Source organism: Solanum verrucosum, unplaced genomic scaffold, assembly GCF_900185275.1.
Source record: "Solanum verrucosum unplaced genomic scaffold, falcon-dt-bn FXZP01000085.1, whole genome shotgun sequence".
Lineage (NCBI taxonomy): Eukaryota > Viridiplantae > Streptophyta > Magnoliopsida > Solanales > Solanaceae > Solanum > Solanum verrucosum.
Genome location: NW_026019839.1, coordinates 483,729 through 508,836, shown reverse-complemented (window position 1 = coordinate 508,836; position 25,108 = coordinate 483,729). Strand labels below are relative to the sequence as shown.

At 31.2% G+C, this 25,108-nt stretch overlaps 2 protein-coding genes across 2 annotated transcripts in view; both read right to left on the bottom strand.

Moving 5' to 3' along the window:
• The window catches only part of LOC125815695 (protein NSP-INTERACTING KINASE 3-like), a 451,704-nt gene that overhangs the window by 170,816 nt on the left and 255,780 nt on the right, over positions 1-25,108 (bottom strand). The gene's annotated exons all lie outside the window — the stretch shown is intronic.
• LOC125815769 (ATP-citrate synthase alpha chain protein 2-like) lies at positions 14-3,965 on the bottom strand. Its single transcript, XM_049495323.1, has 12 exons — positions 3,588-3,965; positions 2,233-2,409; positions 1,942-2,103; positions 1,775-1,855; positions 1,601-1,652; positions 1,401-1,515; positions 1,192-1,273; positions 974-1,069; positions 783-884; positions 528-644; positions 332-448; positions 14-241 (listed from the first exon to the last, which is right to left on the bottom strand). Exons 1-12 carry the CDS (start codon positions 3,684-3,686, stop codon positions 170-172), a joined length of 1,272 nt encoding a protein of 423 aa, XP_049351280.1. The 5' UTR covers positions 3,687-3,965; the 3' UTR covers positions 14-169.

Sequence of the window (25,108 nt, the reverse complement as noted above, 5' to 3'; positions counted from 1 at the left end):
TGTTGAAATTGAAAAAAATTAAAATTCATTATTGTTCATGGCCCATTTATGTGAAATGTCAAACATACAAATCAAATTGCTCATACTTGGTTTGCATACAACAAAACACTAACACAAAGCAAAAAAAGACAACTAAAAAGGTTCAACTTGGAGAATGAAGTTGGTTAATTTATGCAGCTGCAGTGATGCACTCAATAGCCTGTTTGCAGATGCCAGTCATGGTTTCCTCAGGTCCATAGACCTTCAACAAAAATTAGAACAAGAATATTTAACAACGATAACTCAAAACATGGTTAGTCATCTTTTATTAGTAGTTGACACTAGCACATACCTCAATTGGGATGCCAATTTCCTCGCCAAGAGACCTCATTTTTGCAAGACCTTTTTGGTAGTTTGGACCTCCTCTTCTAACATATATGTTCATACTAGCAGCTTTAAGTTTTGACTCCTGCCATAACGAATGTTGAGTAAGGAAATTGCAATATCAGGGGCAAGTCATTTCAGAGCAGCCAATTGTGTTACCATACCTTCTCCTTAAGAGCTCGAATAATACCACTAAATGTAGCAGCAACGTCAGTGAAGTTGGCTATTCCACCACCAATCACGAGGGCTCTCTTACGGCCATCAGGATTTGCAGTGGCACACTGCAATATGGGATTAGGGTCAGTATATTTCTCCAATTCCTTTCAGGGTGAATAAACGGAGAATGTGGTGTAATATAATGTAATGAGTGTTTTTTTTCTGTGTCAATAAAATGTTTTATGTAACTAGTTTATCCTTACATCAATTACAACTCTAGCATACTGCAAGACCTCTTCTTCATTTGGAGCGCCACTGTACTCTGCATAGTTCCCAAGCTCAGAAGCATATCCAAGATCACCTACCTGTTAAGGTAACATGGCAAGTTTAGACAATAGAATATATAATCAAAGAAGGTATCATCGAATAACAATTTCCGCAGATAGATATGTACAGTATCTGCATAGATGACACTAGCTCCTCCACCAGCAACCATAGTCCAAATTCGCCCCATGGGGTTCAAGACTGTGAACTTCAGAGATGCACTTGTCTGCGATAAACCGACTTGAATGCTTTAGCATGTAATGTAGTACATTGACAGATATTTGGCAATCTCAAGCTGAAGACCTTTTTTTTTTGCCTTGTAAGTAATAGAATACCATCAAGATATACCTTTTCATCAAGCCCATGAATGAAGCTCTCTGTAGCACTCATAACCCTTCCAAATGGCAATGGAAATTCAAGTTTTCCCCACCTGCAGGACGGAAAGTATATTATGAGTCTATGATGTGTCGATTACCGAAAGTTGATTCACTTTTAGCCAATAAAGCTTAGGAAGCAAGTACTAAGAGTATATTCAGATGTTGGAGCAGCAGATTTACTTTTTGAAGTTCTTGAAAGCAGCAGTGTCATCAAGCTCTCCCCTCATATCCAAAGGATAAGGCTTTCCTTCAACCAACGTGAAAGGATTCATCTCTAGGAAAGTGAAGTCGAGATCTGATAGAAAGAAATGTTGAGATGGTTACACAAATATCCAAAAAGGTCATAAAGATCTAGCAATGACAAATTATCTCGTAGATACCTTGAAATAGAGCGTAAATCACTTTGAGGAACTCCTCAATGACACCCTTAATCTGTAACATACAAGTAAGAATTGACATTAAAATTGCAATATGAATTGGATGAATGACTAGAAGTAATAGACGGACTATTCTTGCAGTACTATTTCATCTTCTTTTTTCTTTCAAATATTTACCTCCAATGGTAGAGTGGCAACAAGTGGAGCACATATCTCTGATGTAAAAGAAGTTCCTGTCGGCACAAAGATAGTCTTAACCTGGATAAAATGGAATATATGTTAGATTGAGATATTAATATAACGCTTTTGGACTTAACATGCCTACTTTTGACTATGTCACATACCTTGTCCCAGTTCTCTTCGATGTCAATTCCTCCACATTCAGAAAAGCTTACGCTGCAACCAAGCCTCTCTGAGACAATATTAAGATAAAACTCTTCATTGTGAGGGATGAATGGCTCAACAATGAAGGTCGTGATGGGACCTTTGCATCCACCCATCTCCACCTGTCAATGTGAAAACAAACATGAGCAAATGATCCGAGACGAGGACACTATATGTTAATAGTCCATGTAAAACAAACAATACACTTGGTTTTAATCAAAAGGGACAAGGTAAGTGAATATCTGAACTACCTCTTTGCCAAGGCGCTCCTTCACAAAAGTAGCAACTTGAGCAAGATCAAGATTCAAGGCGACTAGTCCACTCTTTCCACGCTTGCCAAACAACATATCAGGCTTTACAACCAACTTTGTTGAGTTGAGCCAAGGCTCTTTCACTGCTAGCTCATTGATGTCAGTAGACTCTGTCACCTAAGCCACAAAAGAAGGGAAACAAACCATCTTATAGTTGCAATCATGACTTATATTTGTCTTATAAAAATCATAAAACAAGTCATCTATACTGTTTATTGTCAAATATTTGAGGAAGATACATAAGTGGTTGATGATATTTGTTTTTTTTTTCTTTATTAGGAGTATTTTCTAAGACAATTAATAACTTAAGTCTAAAGAATGTTAGGATTATCAATTACCTAACTCTCAGAGCAGGTGGTCCCAAGAGTTTACATATGTACCTTTAAATATATTAGGCACTCTCTTTAAGTTTTAGCATTGTACCTAACCTACCTGTTCTGCCCCACTACATGGGAGGTTCTGAAGAGTTAAACAAAAGGCAAAGGTATCTTAGGGCCCCAAATTTGAGGGGCTTCATTTATTTATTTTTAGCAATATTAAGTTTGAAGTTTTTTTGAGAAAAAAAAATATTGAGTAAGTACTATTTATAGAAAAGGCTAATTTTTTTTCATATAAAAGGAGAAAATTAGCAGAAGTTTGACACATCTGGAGTACTATATCATGGATCAACTATATTATCAATTCATTGAAAAAGATTATTAAAAATGTGAAGCTATGACACTTGAATCTAACTCAATCCCAAAAACTAACTCATGAAAGGAAGATTGTCCAACTCGACCTGACTCTGATATCATATAAAGATATGACACATACACGTAACTCCAATTCCAAAAGCTAGCTCCTAAGGAGAGTATTGTTCAAGGCCAAATAAGCAAAGCGTCAGACCATTCCCTAGCAAATGATGGGACTTATAACCCACTCTAACAAAAAAGAAATCACTTATAGAAAGCTTTACATCAAAAAAGAATAAACTTGATAAGAAGCTTTGGATCACTAATCTGCTTGAGCCGTCATTGCCCCAGTCGACAAAACTAGATCTCAAAAGCAGAGGTACCAACCATTACTTCAAAATAAATACAGAAAGGAACCATTTTACAATTCAAATTTAACCAGAGTCAAAATCAACATTCTCAAAGCTATCATCATTACTGGAAATGAGGCAAGAGGGGAAAAAAAAAAACTCAAATGAATCATGTAGATTCAAGTAGGTGGCCTAAATGCTACCTAAAACATTCCAACTTTCAAAATCAAGATAAGATTTGTTCCACATTTGTAAATTAACAAAAAAAGATTACCTGTGCAGATTTGATAGCCAAATCATAACCTCCAAGTCTCTTGAAATGCTCTTTCAACAATCTCTTTGAATCATACTCTCTGATCTTCTTCCTGGCCATTTTTTTTTCTTAAACAAAAACAGGAAGAAATTTTCAAAACCCAACAACAGATCTGAAAACCCAAATCAAATCTTGTTTCACAGATCAAAATGAGGGCAAGAAAGTTGAGATCTTAAACGTTATAAACGAGACACACACAACTGACAATCTTGGGAACTCTAATACCTCTATTTATATATATAAGTTCAACAATGGATATTAAATAATGGACAAATTAAAAAAATTAAAGAAAAAAAAGGAATTGTAAAAAATAAGATGGTTTGTTAGCGGGAAGTAGTTGTTGGTAAGTCGAATGGACTGCGGACACATAACAGCACAATAAAAATGCCTGCACGCCAATGTGGACCAACCAACCGGTAAAATAAGTTATGCTTCGAAACTGTATGGTGTGAGATATAAAATATACTCCCTCTGTTCTATTTTATGTGGCAACATTTGATCGGACACGGAGTTTAAGAAATAAATGAAAACTTTGAAATGTTTACCAAATTGCCCTTTAAAAAGTAGACTCACTTTTCTCTCTCCTCATAATGTATTGGAATAGTATTATTTTAAGATTAAGTGGGACCAACAAGGGTAAAAGAGGAATTGTATCTTTAAATACTTACCATATAAGGAAATGTGACATTATTTTTGGGACTAACCAAAAAGGAAATTGTGCCATATAAAATGGACGGAGGGAGTAATAATTTTGATATTTTGATTAAAAATATTAAGTAGTTCTTGAATTATTTATCTTACTATCTATATAACAGTGATAAAATATATATGGTGGAGTAGTTATCGAGGATAATTAATCCTGAAATAATTTGTTTTCAACCAAACAACTCCTAAATATGTTTGGTAAGTTGGAAAATATTTTCCATAGTTGGTAGGTAAGTAAGAAAATATTACCTCAAGAGCATTTATGTTATCTAGCAAATATTACTGGATAGGATGGAGAATGGTGGTTCAAGAGAAGCGGTTTGAGTGGGTGGAGAACAGATAATAAACTTAGAATGTCACTCATACAATTTTATTTTTTTCTATTTTAATTAAGAAAGTCATTTTTCTTATATTTAAGAATCTTTTTTTTTTTTTCCTTTTAGAAAATGTTTGGTCGGAAAACATTTTTGAGAAAATGTTATTCGACCTACCAAACACACCCAAATGGCTATAGCCACCCTCCAGAGTATAAAATAAGTATAATGATTTTTTTGAACTTTAAATATTTATATAATTATTCTTTTATTGATTAATTATAGGTAAAAAAAAAAGTGCAAGTATCAATTGATAATCTGGTAACTAAGAATGATAACTAATAGGTAAATTATTCATAACTATCAACTGACAATCTAGTAATTAAAAATGAAAGCTAACATGCTAGCATAGATTAAAATTTACTGATACTATCAACAACAAAAAAATTGCAACAGTACATATAACTAAATCTATTAATTTATTTATTTGAGTTTAGCTTTGTATGCTAATGTGTTGTAAATATATATTTTTATATTATTAAGTCACCAAAAAGGTAAATACAGACAAATACTACTCATAATATATGATACTAATGAAACAAAAAATAAAACAGATTAATTTTATGATATATTTAAATACATTGATGGCGTAAAAATTGTGGGTTAAGTTATGTCTTTTTGTGCTGATATTTTGTGTAACGGTCCAAAAACTGGAGTTCTGTAATCTCTAGGCAGCCATGTCTGATTTTGTTAGTAGATTATTTTATTAATATCATAATTAATAAGCGGGACACTTTGGAACAGATGGAGATCAGCGTCAAAAAGTGGAATATGAATTAATTTGTAGAATTCTTATGTAATAAGAAACAAAATGTGATACATTTCTTTGTTTTTACAACAAACGGTTATAAAGATTTAAATAAGGGGATTTACATAAATTTCACCAGTTTAAGAGTTAATTACTTAAATATTCTCTAGTTTACAATATTACGTATCTTATCAGATTTTAATGTCTCCAGATACGTCACAATACATGCAGAGGTGGACTCACCCTATAGGTTGGGGTGCACGTGCAACTGTTAACTTCGGAAAAACTCATGTGTATATGTGTATATATGTATATCTTTCTTAGAAGCTGGCAAACAGTGCACCCATGAGGAGCATAAAAGTGTCATTGTGTTGCTGGTACAAGTCGAAGGAACCACCCGTGAGTTTATCTAAAGTAATATTGGTGCACCCGAAGTCTTCAAATCCCGGGTTCGCTTTTAGATACATGTATCTCGAATACAAGGGGCCGGGTCAAATTTATGTGTAATTTTTTCTAGATACATTATATTCAAGTGGATTCGCATGAATCTGTGATACATCGAAAATCTCACTCACCTCTCTCCCATCTCGCTCGACACTCTCTCATGATATTCCAAATATATGCGAATCTAGCTCGTCTTTCTCCTTATTTTTGTGTATGTGGTAGCAAAAATACATGTATCTAAGTATAAGATACTTAGAAAATTCTTAATTAGTAATAAGATGCGTATTATTTTAATAATATAGATAATAATAGCATATATGATAGTTAAATATGTTTAATTGTGTAGTTTACCCTTTAAATAATACTTAAACAGGCTCAAAGATCTATATGATGCAATAACATTATTTACAATTCAACTAGGGATAACAGAAACTCAAATAAACCTTTTAAAATAGAGATCGTACATGATTTTTGGTAATTAAACTATTCTCATAGTGTTTGTGGGCTATCAAATTAAATGGCATTTGGACCAAAAAAAAGTTAGGCTTAGGTGAGAAATTGCCAGAAGTGGTAGGCTGCCAAAAACACCAAATTAATGAAGTTGCTTAACGTGGCACAATAAATAATAATCCCCTCCGTTCAATAATAGTTGTTCACGATTAACTTGACACACGAATTAAGAAGCAGTAAATGATAAGAGTAATTTTACCAAATGACTCTTACTAAATATAAGTCATCTAAACATTGAAAAATGAATAATATTTAATTACAATGATAAAATAAGAACAACATGATAAATTATTTATTGATTTTATAAACTTGATAAATATTGCTAGACATCCAAAATATTCAGAATTTTTAAATTAAAGATGTTTCATTACTTTCAATTTGAAATGGCAACTGAAATTGAATGTATATATTTGTAAACACTACTAATTTCTCGATATATATTTATATTTAATTCTATAATTAATAAGGTCCGACATTCATCATATGCCATTGGTGAAAAATTTCTTGAACGAGCATTTTTTTTCCTTTAACAAGCTTGAATTAGCATTTAACTTACTGAAAATTTACTCTTCATTTGATACGTGCACAAATATATATGTGTCAGTAATTTTAAAATATTTATCGTTTAGCCGTTGTTGTGTGTGAGACATATTTTGCAGATGATGTCACATAAAAATATAAGAATGAGAATATTTTTAATATTGCAAAACTTCATTTTAATGCATTATATATATATATACACTAGTTGAAATCTTAGTGTTTTTCATATAGAAAAGTTTTATATAAAAATATTGGATTCAGATGAACTTGGTATGATGTCGAAAAACTATGATAAAAGCTAATTGATTGATACATAAAGCATTCCGTATTCACATCGGGTCCAAGAAAGGACAACCGCAATAGAGTTTGACATAGACTTTCTACCTTAACTCAAATATCAATAGATGATTTCACAACTCGAACCTATGACCTAGGTCTCACAGAGACGATGCTTTTAACTACAAGAACACACAAATACCACAAACCTTATGAACTCATTTAATTTATAACCCTACAATATACTATAATTTTTTAACATTAACAAATTACTACTAATATTTTTACCTGCATTAGGTGGACGATTGGAAAAATTAATATCAAGTGTTTTCAAGAAAGCTTTAGCAGCATTAGGGGTAGAAGCAACAACCATCCCACATGTACCAACTTTTAAATACATAATAGGTCCATATTTTTTGGCCATTTTTGCAAGTGCAACATGTGGCATTGAACCTAAAAGTGATAGTGCTCCGATCACCGGCCACCCAGTCGGACCCAGCGGTAGCCTCCTCCCCTGCTCCCGGACGGTGGCTATTAACTTTGAAATAATAATATGTAGTATGATATATATTATAGCCACAACAAACAACTCACTAATACGTAACATCATGATTAAAATCGAATATATAATATAAAGCTTATAATATATAGTTTTAATACTTATAATTTTTCAATATCACAATTTCTTTATATATAGAGAGTGAGAATGAAGTAGAAGGAAAATGAATGAGAAGTTGAATTTTATTTTATTTTAAAAAAAAATGGACATAGGGGTTTGGTAGGTATTAAATTTGTAAGTGAATGTCACGTTGAACTTTTTTGTATCTACTGTTCAAACATTTCATAGTGTATTAGTTGCATTTAAAGTGATTGTGGCTGCAATTAAATATTGAAAGAACTAATTTGAATAGTTGCTCATCTAATAGGTTTTTTTTTCTTTCTTTTTTACCCTCCCTAGGAGCTCCCATCCCTTTTACTTCCTTGGTGACTTGAACTCGCAACCTTCAGGTTGAAAGTGAGGGGTGTTTACCATCCGAGCAACTCCCTTAAATTGGCAGTAATATCTATATATAACCAATGCTTAACTTATGTATACTGACAAAGAAAAATAAATAATGAATCTGACAGCTATTTATTTTTATGTAAGGATCCAATTATATTTACCCGGACAAATGTGGGTGTTTGTTTTCGACCATAAATTTCTAAAGTCTCTCTTTTTTCTTTTCTTTTTTTGAAACTTTGTATTCGGTCAAACATCGCTACATAAATTGAAATAGAAATTGTACTACTTAATAGAGGGGAGAAATATTACTTTGTGGATAAATTTATCCAATATTTGTATCGATGAAAGATAACAAGTATTTCTTAAAATTAATTGAAATGCATGTGTGTAAACTGATCCGAACATAGTCGGGCCCATCCCTTGGATAAATACACTTAACCAAATAGTCATAGGAAGACAATTACAGCCTTTACTTAACCAATTAGTCATAGAAAGATAAAAGTACAATTTACAACCTACATTTCACTCAGCTACCACTTTTCTTTTTATTACTTTTTTGGGATAATATTTGGACATAGATTTTTTTTAAAATTTCCAAATATAGCAATACTTTCTTCTAAAATCTGTCCACGTCAATATTCGTTTGCAAAATGGACTAATTATTTAAACTTAGTAAATTTAAATTTTCTATATATAACTTTCTTTTTTAGGCAGTTTTAAAAAAATGATATATTTTTATATTTAATAATAATTTAACTTTAAAATATTCATTTTATCATTAGTGAAATAATTTATAGCCACATTTCAAAAGTTTTTCTTTACTTTTTAAATTTTATGTCAAGTCAAACTAACTCACATAAATTAAAATAGAGTATGTATTATCAGTTGACTGAATTTATTATCTTTAAATTCTTTCATGGTCCTCCATCTAGATTAGGGATGGGCATAATACGGTAGGTACCGATTTATTATATCAAAACAAACTTTTTGTTATCGTATTTTTGATATTATGATATGGTATATGATATATATTTTAAATCTTTTGATATTTGATATTTATAAATAAAGTATCCAAATATCAAATATCTTATCGAAATATATAGTTATATAAATAATTTATGTATATTATTATATATAATATTAACAAACATACAAGCTAGTACTTGTATAAATTCAAATGTTTTGAATATTGAAAATCAAACTTTAAAATGTCAAATCATATCGAAATTATTTAATATGAAATGATATAATTTTCTTAAAAAATAAATACCAAATTACTTGATTGAAATTTTAAATATTGTATCATACTATGCCCACCCTAATTTAAGATTGATTAGTATAGCACTATTTAATTAATGATTCTGTTACACTACCTAATATCTATGAAGCATCATTTACCTTGTATTAAGGGTTTTCAATATTGCATAGTTGAATTTGTTATTTGTTTGAATATATTCATTAAATTCTTATAATGAATGACCATTTATATATAATAAATATACACATAATAGCAATTGATCTTTACCCAGAAAGTCATTTTTCCAAAAAAAAATTATGTTATAATAAAAAACAAAATTAATATTTAAATTGAAAATCTCAAAAGATATTCATATCTCATTAAGTAAAAAAATTAATTGCTAATACATTATTAATACTTGTAATGTACCCACAAAGAATTAAACCATTTAAAGCACTCACATATTTTTAAAATAATTCAAAAAAATTAAAAACATTTTAAGTTGTAGCTGGTTCTATAAGTATGAAAATTAATGAATAAAATGGATTTGAGAAATAGCATCATTATAGCGAAATGAAAAAAACAATTAATATTTGAATAGAACGGCTCTAAAGAGGTAATGTTATTAAAGATTAGCGACATAATAATGACTATTGTTATAGGTAGGGGTGTCAAATGGGCGGGTTTAGTTGAAATTGGAGATATTAAAATGGGTTGAGATAGAAACTGGGTTGAGTCTTGATCCGCCCAAGTTTAATTTGGGCTCAAATGGGTTGGGTTCAAATGGGCTAAAAAATGGGTTGGGTCTTGACCCGCCCAATTTAACCCGATTAATCTCAATAATTTTAACATAGTGATATTTAACTTTTATAATCACAATTTGAATTTCCGTTCAAGATTTTTTTTTTAAAAAGTAACAAATGGATAGATAAATCCTAAAGATGTTAAATAGATAATAATTCATACCTTTAATATAAGAACATATCTTAGTAAAGAGTTTTAAAACAGGTTGAAATTGGAGATTGAATTGAGCTCAATTGAGGATTCTCTTAAAATGGGTTAGGCTTGAATGAGTTGAGATTGAACCCAATTCAAATTATCTTGAGCCCAACCATTAAAATTCTCAGGTTCGAGTCTCCTTGGTATGAAGTCGCCTTAGTTAGGGAGCGTTTTACTCCCAACATGAGACTTTTTTACGCGAATTTGAATTTAATCGGGCTCTAATGTGGGTATCGAACATCGGGTGGAAAACAAGATGCGAATCTGAATTTAATCGGGCTCTAATGTGGGTATTGGACATCGGGTGGGAAACCAAAAAAAAAAAAAACATGTCGAATCTGAATTTAGCCGGACTTCAATAAAGATATCGAACATCGGGTGGTTTGATGTATTTGAAATATAAGCAACATGAAATTTTTCAATAAAGTTTTTAACTCCAATTTGTAACTTTAAGGTTAGTTGTCTGATTAATCTTTTTAATTGGGCTAACTCTTTCCTTGTAAATAATTTAGATCACTGTCTTGATTTTGTCAGCTCCTTAGCCCTATGAGTTTTTCTGCAGTGAAAAATTAATTTTAAAATATAATTATTATAATAAAAATAATGTTATAGAAAATTTTGAATGTAATTAAGAAAATAGGAGCTTACTATTGTTTGAATGGCAAATAGAAATATAAAATAAAAATAGAACTTGATGATTAAATGGCACTTATTGCATTGATAGTCATTAGTCAAAAATGTTGTGCATCATTAATAATCGCTCTTCTTAATTATATATATATATATTATCTCCTAAGAATTTTCATTTATATGAAATTGATACTACTAGAAATGAAGTTTTTACCATTACAAATCAGCAGGAAGTTTGTGCTATAAAATATAATTTTTTCACTTATTTTTTGTTGAACCATCTCACAGGAAAATGTACGATGAAAAACAGATTCTCACTATCTCACTAAAAGGAAGATAGTCATTTAATAGTTAATATATAATCCAACACTATTTTTATATTTTAAAAAAACATGTCCAAGCTAGCCAGTAGCTATACTTCATAGCTTCAAAGAATTATGTAAACAATAACAGAGTCCGGAGCTAAAATGGCCAAAAAAAATGAGTATTTTTTTTAAAAGGGCAACAAAATTGAGTATGAAATCAAAAGTGTGGAGCCAGAATTTTCGATGTTCATACTTTAAAATAAGTAAAAAAAATAAACTTTGCTGGTTAGATTATAAAGTTTTGCTTCAAAATAGTCAATCTCAATTATTGATCTCTACATAGTGCTCTAAATTGTTCATACTCTTTCCCAGTTCAATATCAAATTAACCAACAATCCAAAATGAAAAATCTCAAAACAGAAAACTTACAAAATATCAATGGATAAACTAAAGAAGATGAAGTAGGACAAATATATTGACTAATAGTTTCATACACATCAAAATATGTAAAGTGGTAACTACAATTGAACTCGGCGACACTTCATCTCTTGAAATGTTTTCATAATACACTCATTAGAAACATCTTCAAATATTATTTTTTCGACATAATACACTATGCAACTATCTAAGAATTCATCATCCATTCGATTTCGCAAGTAATTCTTGATAATCTTCATTGTCAAAAAGTTTTTCCAACTATAGTAGTGGCAACAAGTAGAAGTAAAGCAAACTTCACTAAAAGAAATACGAGAAAATAATTTAAATGCTTCTTTGTCTCAACCAACTTTCTTGAAAGTTCGCAAGTCCACCCAAATTGGAGAACTTTTATCAATATCACAAAACATTAATAATGTAATTAACAAGTTGATTATCAAGAGCTCTCACGTTGGATCCATCAAAGTCATCAAGATATAATTCAGTCATTCTCATTATCTTATTTATGTCAAAACTAGAAAATGAATCAATAGGATTCAAGCAAGATACTCCATTAAACAAACCACTTATCACCTCATTACGGTCATTTAGTTCTTGTAGCTGCAAATCACTTTTTTTTTCATGTTCTTATATTTTGTCTTCAATATTATCAAATTATATAGAAAAAAAGGATAAATATACCCCGAACTATCGTAAATGGAATGCAAATACCCTTCGTCATACTTTTGGGACAATGGTGCCCATGTCGTCCAAAAACTAGAGCATATATGCCCTTCACTCTAACGGAAGACTAAATAGGGACACGTGACACAATCTCATCCTTCGATCCGATATTTAATAAATGTCGGGTCGGTGGATAAGACTATGACATGTGTATGTTCATTATCATAAAGGGTAAATATGCTCTACTTTTTGGACGACAGGAGCACCATTGTCCCAAAAGTATGACAGATGGTATCTGCATACCATTTACAATAGTTCGGGGGTATATTTGTCCTTTTTTCCAATTATATATAAGAAAATTATTAAACTTGACCGCACCACTTACATTTTTATTTATATATAAATAGTGAAAATAGAAAAGAAATAAACACAACAACAAAACGATTAAAAAAAATAATGAAGAGGAATATTAATTAATTTTTTAGAGTCAGCGCCCTTTTTTTTTAAAAATGGATAAGTCTCATTCTGACATGAGCCTTATACATAAAATTTAACACCGTCAACAACTCCATCCAAATATTGCCCTTTTGAAAATTTTGCTCAATTTTTTTACTCTTTTGACTCCGAACCCAATATTAATGCCACCAGTTTTTTTAATTTTTTATAAACAAAGATAATATATGAAATATTTAATATACATCTATATATGTAGTGGCACATCTGCTTGTCCACTATTAATTGGAGTCGTAACGAATTGAATATGATGGATAACGAAAGTAAAATATAATAATTGAAGTCTATTTTGTTTTCTATTTTGTTTATGCTTTTCATTAAACTATTTCTCAGCCATTTTAGCTTGAAAGAGTCAATACTCATGTGTCTGCTAAAACTTAAAGGAATTGTTGAGAGCTTGTGAAGTATGACTTCTATAATAATAATAATAATAATAATAATAATAATAATAATAGATATACCTCACTCCACTCCAGTGATACGATCCTATTTTCTTTTTTATATTTAAAAATTAATTTAAATTATTTTTAAGGGAAATGACTCAAATATGTCATGGAATTTTGAAAAAGGTTCATCTATATCATCCGTTAAAAGTTTGGCGCATCTATGTCATATTCGTATGACAAAAGGTTCATCCATGTCATTATTTGTTAACTGAAATGACTTTTAACGGATGACATAGATGAATCTTTTCTCAAAGTACGATGGCATATTTGATCTTTTTTCCTTTTAAAAAATGAGTTAATTAATAATGTGGCTGAATCATAATTGACCACGGATAAAAAATAGTTTTGCAAAAATCGAAACTATTTTCAGTTAACAAATAATAGCATGGATGAGTCTTATCTCAAATGGAAATGGTATAGATAAACCAAACTTATAACAGATAGCATAGATGAGCTTTTTCTCAAATTTCGATGACATGTTTGATATTTTTCCTTATTTTTAATGATAAATTTTTATAATCAGACAAATAATGACATATTTAATATAAAAATAAATAAAATTACATTCACACAATTGTATGATATATATCGTGTGTGTATATATATATATATATCACAAATTTTAAATTCAGAGAAAATATATAATTAGTAGTCCCAGAATGCCAGTCAAAATGATGCTCTCAAGTTTCAAGTCTCAACTTAAGCTAATTAAGTCAAAATTATACCGCATTTGCTTCTTAGTATTTTATTGACTTTTTATTATAATTTTTTGATAGGCTGCAAATTTCATGTTCTTCACAGTATGTTAGCCATCTTTGTTTTGTTTATTTATTATAATATTAGTTTCTTGTAGTGTTCTCTTTTTACTTTTTTAATTTAAAATGATAAAAATGGAAGTCTTATGTGGTTTATTCACTTCAACTCAGGTGGATGGCTGCTGGTCTACTAGTTAGTGGATTTTTTTAAAAAAATGATCTTAGATTTCTAACACTTTTTGTATTTTTTAAATTGACGCTGATGTGTGCTATTCGAGTTGAAGACTGTTTTTTTAGAAAAAACATCTTTATTTTGTAAGAGATTGTGTGTTGTTAGTGTTGTTTGATTTTGATTTTAGTGATTAAAAGGTTTCAGTTTAAATTATTCATTCCTGATTCTCCGTCTTAACATAAAGGTGATAAACATCACTTCTTCATTTAACTTTTTATTTTATTTTGTTGAAAATCATTCGTCTTTTCTAATTTTATTTTAAAAATCAAATTCCTCCTCCAATTTAAAATATTTGATATTTTCTCGCGTATCTTATGCAATATCTATTACACCCTTGTCATCAATCTCATTTACTATTTTATATTTTGGTAAATTTTAAACTAATTACCCAAGTCATAAATAGTTTTGTATTATAGGGGAAGTTTAGTTTTCCCTAGCTTCTTGGATATAATAAAAGTTAGGCTATTTATTACTAATATATTTGTAATTTAAATTCATATTATTATATTTATTATTACCCTTATTTAGAAGGGACAGTTGGAGAGGACTAACATAGAATAAGAAAGTTGTACCAAAAGCAAGTTAAATTGTACTTTATTTTTTTCATAGAGTACATGTACTTCTTTTTCTTTGCAAGAGAACACGTGTACTGCACATTACTCTCTCCCTCTCAAAGCAGGTGAAAGAGTATTAGAAATATTTCTTGTTGGCTGAAGGTATATCTTTGTTTATATATTTTTATTGGTGGGTATACCTTAGTTCCGTTGTTGTGAATATGAATTATTGCTAGGGCTCTTCATTGTCTTTGGCCTATATTTCGGGTATGTTGTCCCTACATAACACAGTATGTAAAGTTCTGAAGAGGAGGGATTATTTTAGAGATATCTTTTCTACTTGTAAAGAAATTGAAAAGATATTGTTGGATTTAATACTTATCTTTCGTGTGAACTTTGTGGGTTATTCTTAGATGAATTGATCAATTTGACTGGTATTACGCTCAAAGTCTATTTGAACGCCACTTGACTGTCAGGAGAGGTGGTTAAGTTGATTCAACTGATACCGATTTTGGCATTAAATACATATTTGTAATTTCTAGGCATTTTGTATTACAATTTCGAATAGCAGTATGGTATTGAAGAGAAAATGAAACTATGTGAAGAGGTGTGTTGGACTTGGATTGACGTATGGTGAAAAATGGTAAGTTGCTGACCAGGATGCTAGCTAGAGCAAAACTCATGCATTATATCTATAAACATTCATATGTGATTGTAAAAGAAATTAGACATTGATGTTTGGCTTCCCCTCCTTTTGTTAATCAATATTGCAGGTACAATATCAAAGATAGAAGAAGTCAAAGTTGGTGGTGTGTGGAATGGGAAGGACCAGTTTCTAAACATTGTATATTGTTTGGATAAGAATTGTATATTCTAGGATGCTTGCCTAATGTGTCAAATAGTGCTAGAGAAGAAACTTTTAAGGCGAGGTAAGATTTTATAGATAGATGAGAGCAATAAACATATTTCTACATTTTTCTGACTTATGCGTAGCAACAAATGTTCGAAACTACCTTATTCTATATTTTCAGTAACTAATTGGCCACTTCTTATGTTAATATTCTTCCACGTTCATCCAACATGCTTAGTAGTATTATTTAACTACATGATTTCAATAATTATTTGTAGTTTGTATATCTACGTATTTTGGTTGATTCTGGATGAATATATTTGTGGGTAAACTTATTTATTTGGTTATGTCCTCTGCCATTTTTATAAATTTTGTTAGGAAACTCTCTCATTCAATTTCTCAAAATAAGTTATCGAGGAATTTAACAAAGTATATAATAAACATGAATGTTGAAGAAGATGATAGCTAGCCACATTAAAATTGGTGAGTCATAGTCATTATTGTCACGCCTTATCTTTAGACCTCCGACTTCAACTAACTTAATGAAAATGACCTAACTATCAAACAGTCAAGATTAATTAGCAACTGTACGTGCCTTTCATTTAATCTGTCATATGGTATAATAAATGAATGTGAAAAAATATTACTTCGATCTCTAGATGTTTTAGTTTCTTTTATAATTGTCTTGAAAGTAATTACTAATAATAGTACTTCCCGTCAGGCATGAACCTGGGTTAAGCTTTCAATCAGTATATGATCGACATGACCATTAAGCTTTCAGCTGGTACTCGACACATAATAATACAACTTTAGGTTTTTTTTTTGCTTGCCAAGTTCAAATTAGCTATGAACCTGTCACGTAAATTTGACATTGCCTGCAATTTGAAAATCCTCCTAGCCGTCGGTCTCCCTTTGCAAATAATCCTAATGACTCCTTTTGTTCTTTAGTTATGTTATACTTGAAAGTATTTACTGCTTTATTTTCTCCTATTTATAGTTGTGGAGTCATCATTCAAGTATTGTTTTATTAGCTTGCTTTATTTTAGGATAACCTTAAGTTATTACTTCAAATTTCTTTATGGATCTTTCTATGTTTTATGTTTGTTCTTAATATATTCAGTTTATTTTGATTTCTGGAGAGAACTATACTCTTATTCTGATTATTGATCTTTTGTGAAAATTCATGACACGAAAGCATTATGAAAGTTTACAACGCTGCTTCCGTGTGTACATAATGACATGGATGAACATGATTCTCCTTTTGTATGGGAGTCTTTGCAACTCACAAGAAAATCATGGTTAATACTTGATTTATATGCAAGAAATGCTTTAGTAAATTTGTTATTGAAAAATTTCGATACAAGATTATTCAATATCTTACTTGCTCATTTTCCCTTCTGGTTCATTCTGAAATCTTAGGTAGAGTTGTATGCTTTCCAATGCACATATTGTTGTTATTGACTGAGGTGATCAAGTTGAAGAGTGAACATATTGGTGGGAGCTTTTTCTAAAAATAGTAGATGTTAGTTTTCCCCCAACAATTTCATGCAGCTAGCTATTGTTGTTTGTTCCTCTTTTGTTAGATTAATCTGATATCCGGTTAACTCTACTGATGTGAAACGCATTACGAGTGTTTATGAAGTATGTGCTAGAAGTGAACCAAAAACGTAGAGTGCAAATCTTAGGATAGTGCCTTGAGTAAACACTAGCTTCTGGATCTCTTTTTTAAAAAAAAAACATATGAGGTGGTGTGGTATAGAAGGCATTTTTGTGATACAATATCATGTCCAACCAACATTTTTAAAAGCTTTTTCATATTATTTTTTTCGAATGTATAGTGGTTTGACTCAACTTTGAGAGATAATTGTTGATGTTTTAATATTCTTCAAGATTGTTGCAACTGATATTCATGTGAAATCCTGGCAGGGGACCATTCATATGAAAAGTATTTTTAGCTTCCACTTGTTTATAATTGAGTTGCATCTATATAGTCAAGATGTTGGGTTTGTGCTTGAGCACAAGTCATAACTCCTTTAGCTTATTTATAAGTCAACATGAGATAGACTAATTGTACATAATTCAATGCAAGTTGTAGCATGTATTGAGCCCCATGTCATTTTCAATGACTAATTGTACCGGATTCAATGTAAATTGTATTATGTATTAGCCACTTCATCAAATAAATTACATTATTTATTTTCATTTATTCTTCTTTAGCTCTACAAATATTAGTACAAAGTCATTTTGCTAAATGTAGAAAAACTATTTAAATTGTATTGTTACTAAAAAAAATAAAAATGAAAACCAACCGTGTTGGGCCCGTGCTAAGCACGGGCCATGACCAATCTAGTATAATATAAGTAGAATACTCTTTTAATTTTGTCATTGTTTATTAATAAAAAAAATCTACCACAAAGAAAGTCAACAAGACAATCTGCTAAAAAGAAAAAGAAAAAGAAAAGACAATCTGCTAATTAACATTAAAACCTGTCACTTTAATTTTCATCTAAAATGCCTAGATTTATCTTTGGAAGAAAATAGACTGTCTTTTTAATCTAATTTGATCACAAAATAGATTTTGGATCAGTTTCACAACAAATTATGGGATTTCCCCCATTTTGATTATACGCCTCAACTTTGCAATATACATATATTCCTCGTTATAAAAATGACTTACATATATTTTTATGAAAAAATTTATGTAACAAATAAAAAATTCCAACTTATTAATGGAAAACAGTTATAGTTTAAAAATATTATAAAAAAAAACACTATATAGTTTTTATAGCAACCTCTCTTCCTCTCTCCCTTGCCTCTCCTCCATCTCTCTCTCACCCTCTCCATTTATGTGAAAGTTTTGTATTTTATTTCAATTGTATTCGAATTTTTTTATTATTTATTACAGTAAATTTTTATTTGACCTATGTTATTTCTAGCGAAGTTCAATTTTGATTATGTAATATCTTGTTTGACTTTCTTGAATTTTTTTTCTTTTAACATTGTATAAAAAAATGTTTATGAGTATTTATATAACTCTGATACATCATATGTATATACAACTATATACTATTTATACAGTATTGATACATAACATAAATATTTATACATTACCGATATATTAAATATACATGTCGTCATTTTATTAAAATTTTTTGAGTAAGTAACATCAGTCCACCAATTTAGTGCCTAATTACGTGCCTTCACTTAAGTTAACAAAATTACCTTTCGTATCATATTTTTGTCGCAAGATACATGTATCAGGCACATTCAAATCCACTACAACAAATATGATATATAGCTACGAAATTATTAGCTACGACATCAAATTCGTCACTAATTGTTCGCTTTTAGTGACAAAATTTACTTTCTGTGCTTAAATATATGAGACACATACTTTTAGTGACGAAACATAAAAATATGTAGCAAAGTTTTGTCCACTAAAGTTTTCCACCAAAAAATTAATTGGCGCCATTTGTTAAGTAGTGTTAGTCACGAAATTAAAGTTATCAGTGACACATTATTTCGTCACTAATAATGTATCTAATTCATGACAAATTATTTTTTGTCTTAAAATTTATTAGTTTTTGCACACAAAAAAATTTCATCTAAAAAAATATGTTGTTACAATATCGACAAATTAGAGTTCGTAGTTAAATATTATAAGTTTTAGCTATAAAAATTTAGATTTAATTATGACATTTATTTTCGTCACTAATAATATAAATAATTGGTGACAAAGATTTTATTGTCTCTAATCAATCTGTACAACAAAAAAATTGTCACAAAATATGTAAGGTGTTAAATAGTGACGACTTTAAATTTGGATTGAATAATTCAACTATTTGCTACGAAAAAAATTCATAGCTAAATATAATTTTTTGGCTACAATTGTTCATAATTACAAGTGACAAATTGCAAAAAGAATAATACAAGTGCTTCATAAGAAATAGACAGAGTCCATTCGTTAATTGGCAAGGGAAAATATTAAAACCAATGAATTCGGGCAATTTTGTAAAAATGAAAAAGTTCACTTCATCAATTTTCTTAAATTATACAATTATAAAATGCATCATTTGAAAAATACAATCCAGGTTATAAGTACTGTGAGTGGGGTACGATTCTACCACTATATTGCTAATATTTGTTGGTTTAACACTTTTGTTTTTTATTTGATACACTTTAATCGATAAAGACGATAGAAAAAATAATTTCTCAAGTCTTGGTGCTATTTTTTTAACGTGTCTATTGATTTGTGATTGGTAAACTCCATAGACTAAATCGATCTATTTGCTTCTGCCTAAAAATATGTACATATTTAATAGTAATTCCACATACGTACGTAGAACAACTATACAGAGATAACATCGACTTACAAACTTAGACTTTGCAAAGGTGTAAATATTTCATTAATTTCTATCAACTTTTTCCATCAGTGTGAAAATTGAAATAAACTAAAAAAATGAAAGCGCAAATGAAAGAAATGAACCAACTAGGATTTCAAATATATTATGATGAAGTACTATAGTTATGGGTATGAATATTTTTTCCAAAACAATTGATTTACTGATCGAACGGAACCGATTATTCAATTTTTTTAATAAAATCGAAAGTTTAATTTTACATAAATTTATAATTGTACTAAATAATTTATTAAATTTATAAAAATAAATAAATGACATGACAGAATTGTACTGAACATATTTAAAGATATTTTAAAAAATATACAATTTAATTAAAATACAATATACATTTGAATGAATTGTGGGTGGTAAATTTTATGCATTTGTGTATGTGTATAAATAATCATATAATATATTATTTATACGAAAGTTAAATTTGAAAGAAGTGAATGAAGTTAAAAATAAAATAAAAGTGAGAGACAAGAGAGAGTTGATCAGATGGTAAGCACTTCTCACTTCCAACCTTAAGGTTGTGAGTTCGAATCCCCAAGAAAGCATAACGTGGGAACCCCTCCTGGGGAGGGGTTAAAAAAATTGATGGGAGATAATAGGAACATTAACCTTTTTTTTATAATAACAAATTTATCCCTAATTAATACATTTAAGAATAAAATAAAAAAAATTTATAGAAAATATAGTCATTAGTGACGAAACAAGATTTTGTTCAACTACGAAATACATATTTAGAAACAATTGATGTCGTTAGTAATTGAATTAAAATAATCAGTTATCCAATTATTGTTTCAAATTTTTCTTATTATTTCATAATGTCTTCCACTGTCATTCACTCCGTACAATGAATTTGCCAAAGTCCTTACCTGCAATGGAAAATCTTTAAAAACCAGATACAAATCATCATGTATCAGATACATATTTTGTGTATTTGTTAAAGTGACAACATGCATCAGATACATATTAAACATGTATCTGATCTAGTGATAATAAATATAAGATACATATTTCATGTATTTGGCACAGTGACACCAATAGCATTCGATACATACTTATGAATCTAATACAAAAAAGATTCTTTAGTCACCAAAGTAGTTTAATAAAACTCTAAATCTATAAACTTTTAAGAAAAGAACTAAGTATAACTATTCAAAATTAGAAGAACGTGAGAGGGGGAATGTAACGACTTGATTCCGTCGTTAGGGAAAAGCCAATGAGAAAAGAAAAACTTTTGGGTAGTGACGTGAGAATTCCTAGCCTAGTCCAAATTTGGATGAAATTTGAGTCGTGAGAGGTTTAGGGAAATTTGGTAATGAGCGAGAGATTTAATAATGGATTTGATGACATGAGTGGATAGCCAAGACGTTAAGGAACCCGTATGACTTTACGAAATTGAATTCGGGCGAGTAGAACTTCCGAAACTGACCTTAGCGTGAACAGGTAGTTTTTGAATGTCATGATTTAAAAGTGTGTTGTGAAATAGGGGTTTGAAACTCTAATTCCAACGTTTTGTCTCCGCACAAGCTGCCAAGGAGGGATTTATTCCGCTAGGGCGGGGCCGCTGTGGCGGAACGGGGTCTGCCGTAGCGGCCCAGTCGCGACTTAAGTCGGGATTAAACCCTAAAACGTTATTTTTCTACAAGTTTCGTTCTTGAGAGCTAAGAGACGACCCAGGGCTATTTCTTGAAGGTTTTCCATCTCTTCTAGCACTAAAGGTAAGGATTTTACTCCCCTTATCCGTTTTTCGATCCGTATAGCTTAGATTATTGGATAATTATTATTGGAGAAAGGTTTTGATCTGAAGTTAATTGTGGAAAAAACCCTAAATTGGGTATTGGGATCATGGGTTGGTCTTGGATTATTGGGTTTGTTATAATCCGGATAATTAGACTTTAATTTATTGATTCTTGTGTATATTAATTTTTTGTAGACCTAGAACAAGCAGAAATAATTCGGAAAGGGAAGATTCAAGTGTCTTAGGGAGATTCAAGCTTGATTTTGAGGTAGGTGATGGTTTGATTTTATGTTTGTGTGATATATGTCGATTGATTGCTATATTGTATGCATGCGTGTATGCAAATAGGAAAATGTGGAAACGAACCTAATGAAATGATTATATGTGAACAATACATGCCATGAACCTGATTACTTGATTGTATGATTTGAGTACTGTTCATTATGGATGTGATTGTGATTGTGGTTGTGCTGATTAGATCGGGTATCACGTTCCGACACATACATTGAATCGGATGTCACGTTTTGACACATACATTGAATCGGGTGTCACATTCCGACACATATATTGGATCAGGTGTCACGTTCTAACACATACATTGGATCAAGTGTCACGTTCCGACACACTAACAGTTTGGGTTTGGGTTCCTTGAGAGAACCACTTGTGATTGTTATGCTTATGGCTACTTGTCATTGATAATGGAAGATTGTATGTTGCTCTGGAATGATAACTGAATTGTATTATGTATATGTGTGCTTATTATATTGTGATTGTTTGTTGTATAATGTGCTTATGGGAGTACCCACGTGATCCTACCAGTACATTGTGGTTGTGTACTGATACTGCACTTGCTCTTTCTTTGTTGAGTACAGGGCATCTTCATGTGGCTACTGACATACCTCATTTAGGAGATCACTGATCAAGACCGAATTCAAGGGTGAGCCAGTTCTTTTAGGCTGCCATGAGTTCTCTTTTTGCTTAGTCCATTTTCTTCGGACTTAGACTAGTACTTTAGATATTCGTTTGTTTAGTTTCGGGGTTGTACCCTTTTTTCTTAGACTTGTTGAACTTTAGAGTTTTGGTACATTGACTTTCAGGTTCTATGCGTTGTTTTCGCAAATGTTTAGTAAAGGTTTGTCAAACTTTCGGATTTTATGGGAACTCCACCTTATTTCTGCATTTAAACATACTTTGTATCTTTAAATGTCTAGTTTCGTGTTAGTTGGTTAATAGTAATGGTTCTCCCACAAGAGGGTTAGTGTGGTTGTCAATCACAACAGTCTGGATCGTGACAAAGTTGATATCATATCCCTAGGTTCGTTGATCTCAGTGTACCAAAACGAGTCTAGTAGAGTCTTGCGAAATGGTACGGAGACGTCTGTACTTTTCTTCAAAAGGCTATAGGACTTTAGGATATCTTTATGTTTTCTTTTGTCTCCTTTCGTGCTATAATTTGATTTCAATTGGTATCTGGCGATCCAAATTTGTATCTAGCATCCTTCACTCTTCGATCCACAGATAGTTAACACTAGATTTAATGGTGTCCGGCCCGCATCTCCCGTCTATGAGCCAGCTGAGGGGTCCGGCGCCAGAGGTCGTGCTCGAGCAAGGGGTAGGGGCAGAAGAAAAATGGAACCCGCTAGGGGTGGAGCCCCAACTGAGAATGTTCCAAGGGAAGATGCCCATCCTGCACCGCAAGAAGAGGTAGAAGAGAATGTGGAGATTGAGGATGAGGAAAATGTTAGACAGGAAGAGGATGCACCGGCTATGTCACGACCCGAGAGTACCCCCTAGTCGTAACATGGCGTATTCGACCCCGAAGGGGCCTTATACGAGCCACATAGTCATTCATTGCATTCAATAATGAAAATAGTGCGGAATAAAAAAAAACTTATTTACATCCACACATTTATACTTCTTAAAACAACTTTAAAAACACACAGCGGAAGTCTAAGTCTCACATGGCCATCTTAGACACAGTCGCAAAACATAAGTAGGGACACGGCCCTTTACAATCAAAAGAAGTCTATTAAGTCTATTACATGAACAAAAGGACTTAAAAGTCTTATCCTCGAATCCATGAGGACATACCAAGTCTTGGAGGAAAGCAATCCAACACTTCAAACTAGCTAGGAGTGATCACTTGCCGGAACCTACACTTATAGAAAATAGAGAAATATGGAATTAGCACAATTAAGTACTAAGTATGATGACCATGCAAAACATGTTTTAAAAAGGGACATTTTAGTTAGAAACCATGCATTATGCCACCTTTTTGAAATATCATGAACAATAGTATAAAAGACATACAAGACAAGCATAACATCAAGTAAGTCATAATATCACCTTTAAACAATATCAACATGAAAACCTTTACCTTGGACCTTCACCTCAAGAAACCCTTATGCTATACCTCGTGCAATGTATGGATGACGTCCCATACCACCATCCATACTAAGGCACCACATTTAGGTCACTTAAAGTAACTTATCATTCCTTCTTTCACCTTTGCACAATATTCATACATAAGAGGTATATCATTAATTAAGACATGACAAGGGAAAATAACTCATAATATAACCCAAGTATAGCATGCATCTCATATTAAACATTCGAGAGCCAACATTCTTTAATAACCTCATTTAGGGCACATTTGTGTCACATACATTAGGATTTAGAGAAACTCACTATGACCCTCTCCAAGCCTACTCGTGCAATGTATAGGTAGCATCCCATACTACTACCTACACTTTGTAGAGCTTATCAAGAAACCATAATAAAATCTCACATGATGGGAAGTAAGCGTTTAACCGACATAGACCATGAGAGCTTGTCATGGAATCCGGTGTCATAAGTCCCCACACCGTAAAGAGGTGGTCTACTTGCCTAAGGAAGACCGGTATATAGCTTAATGGATCCACTAGCTTCCTATGCGGGCACATAGTTTATGGGATAAGGTAGACGATCATTGAAACTCATGCCTAACTGTCGGGGGAGTTTCCATCTAACCAAATCCGCTCGGTGCTTAGCCTACATTCCCATAGAATAGTTCATTACTTTGACATCATCACACATGAAAGGGTGCCATAAGCCTACCGATTCAAGGTACATTATTT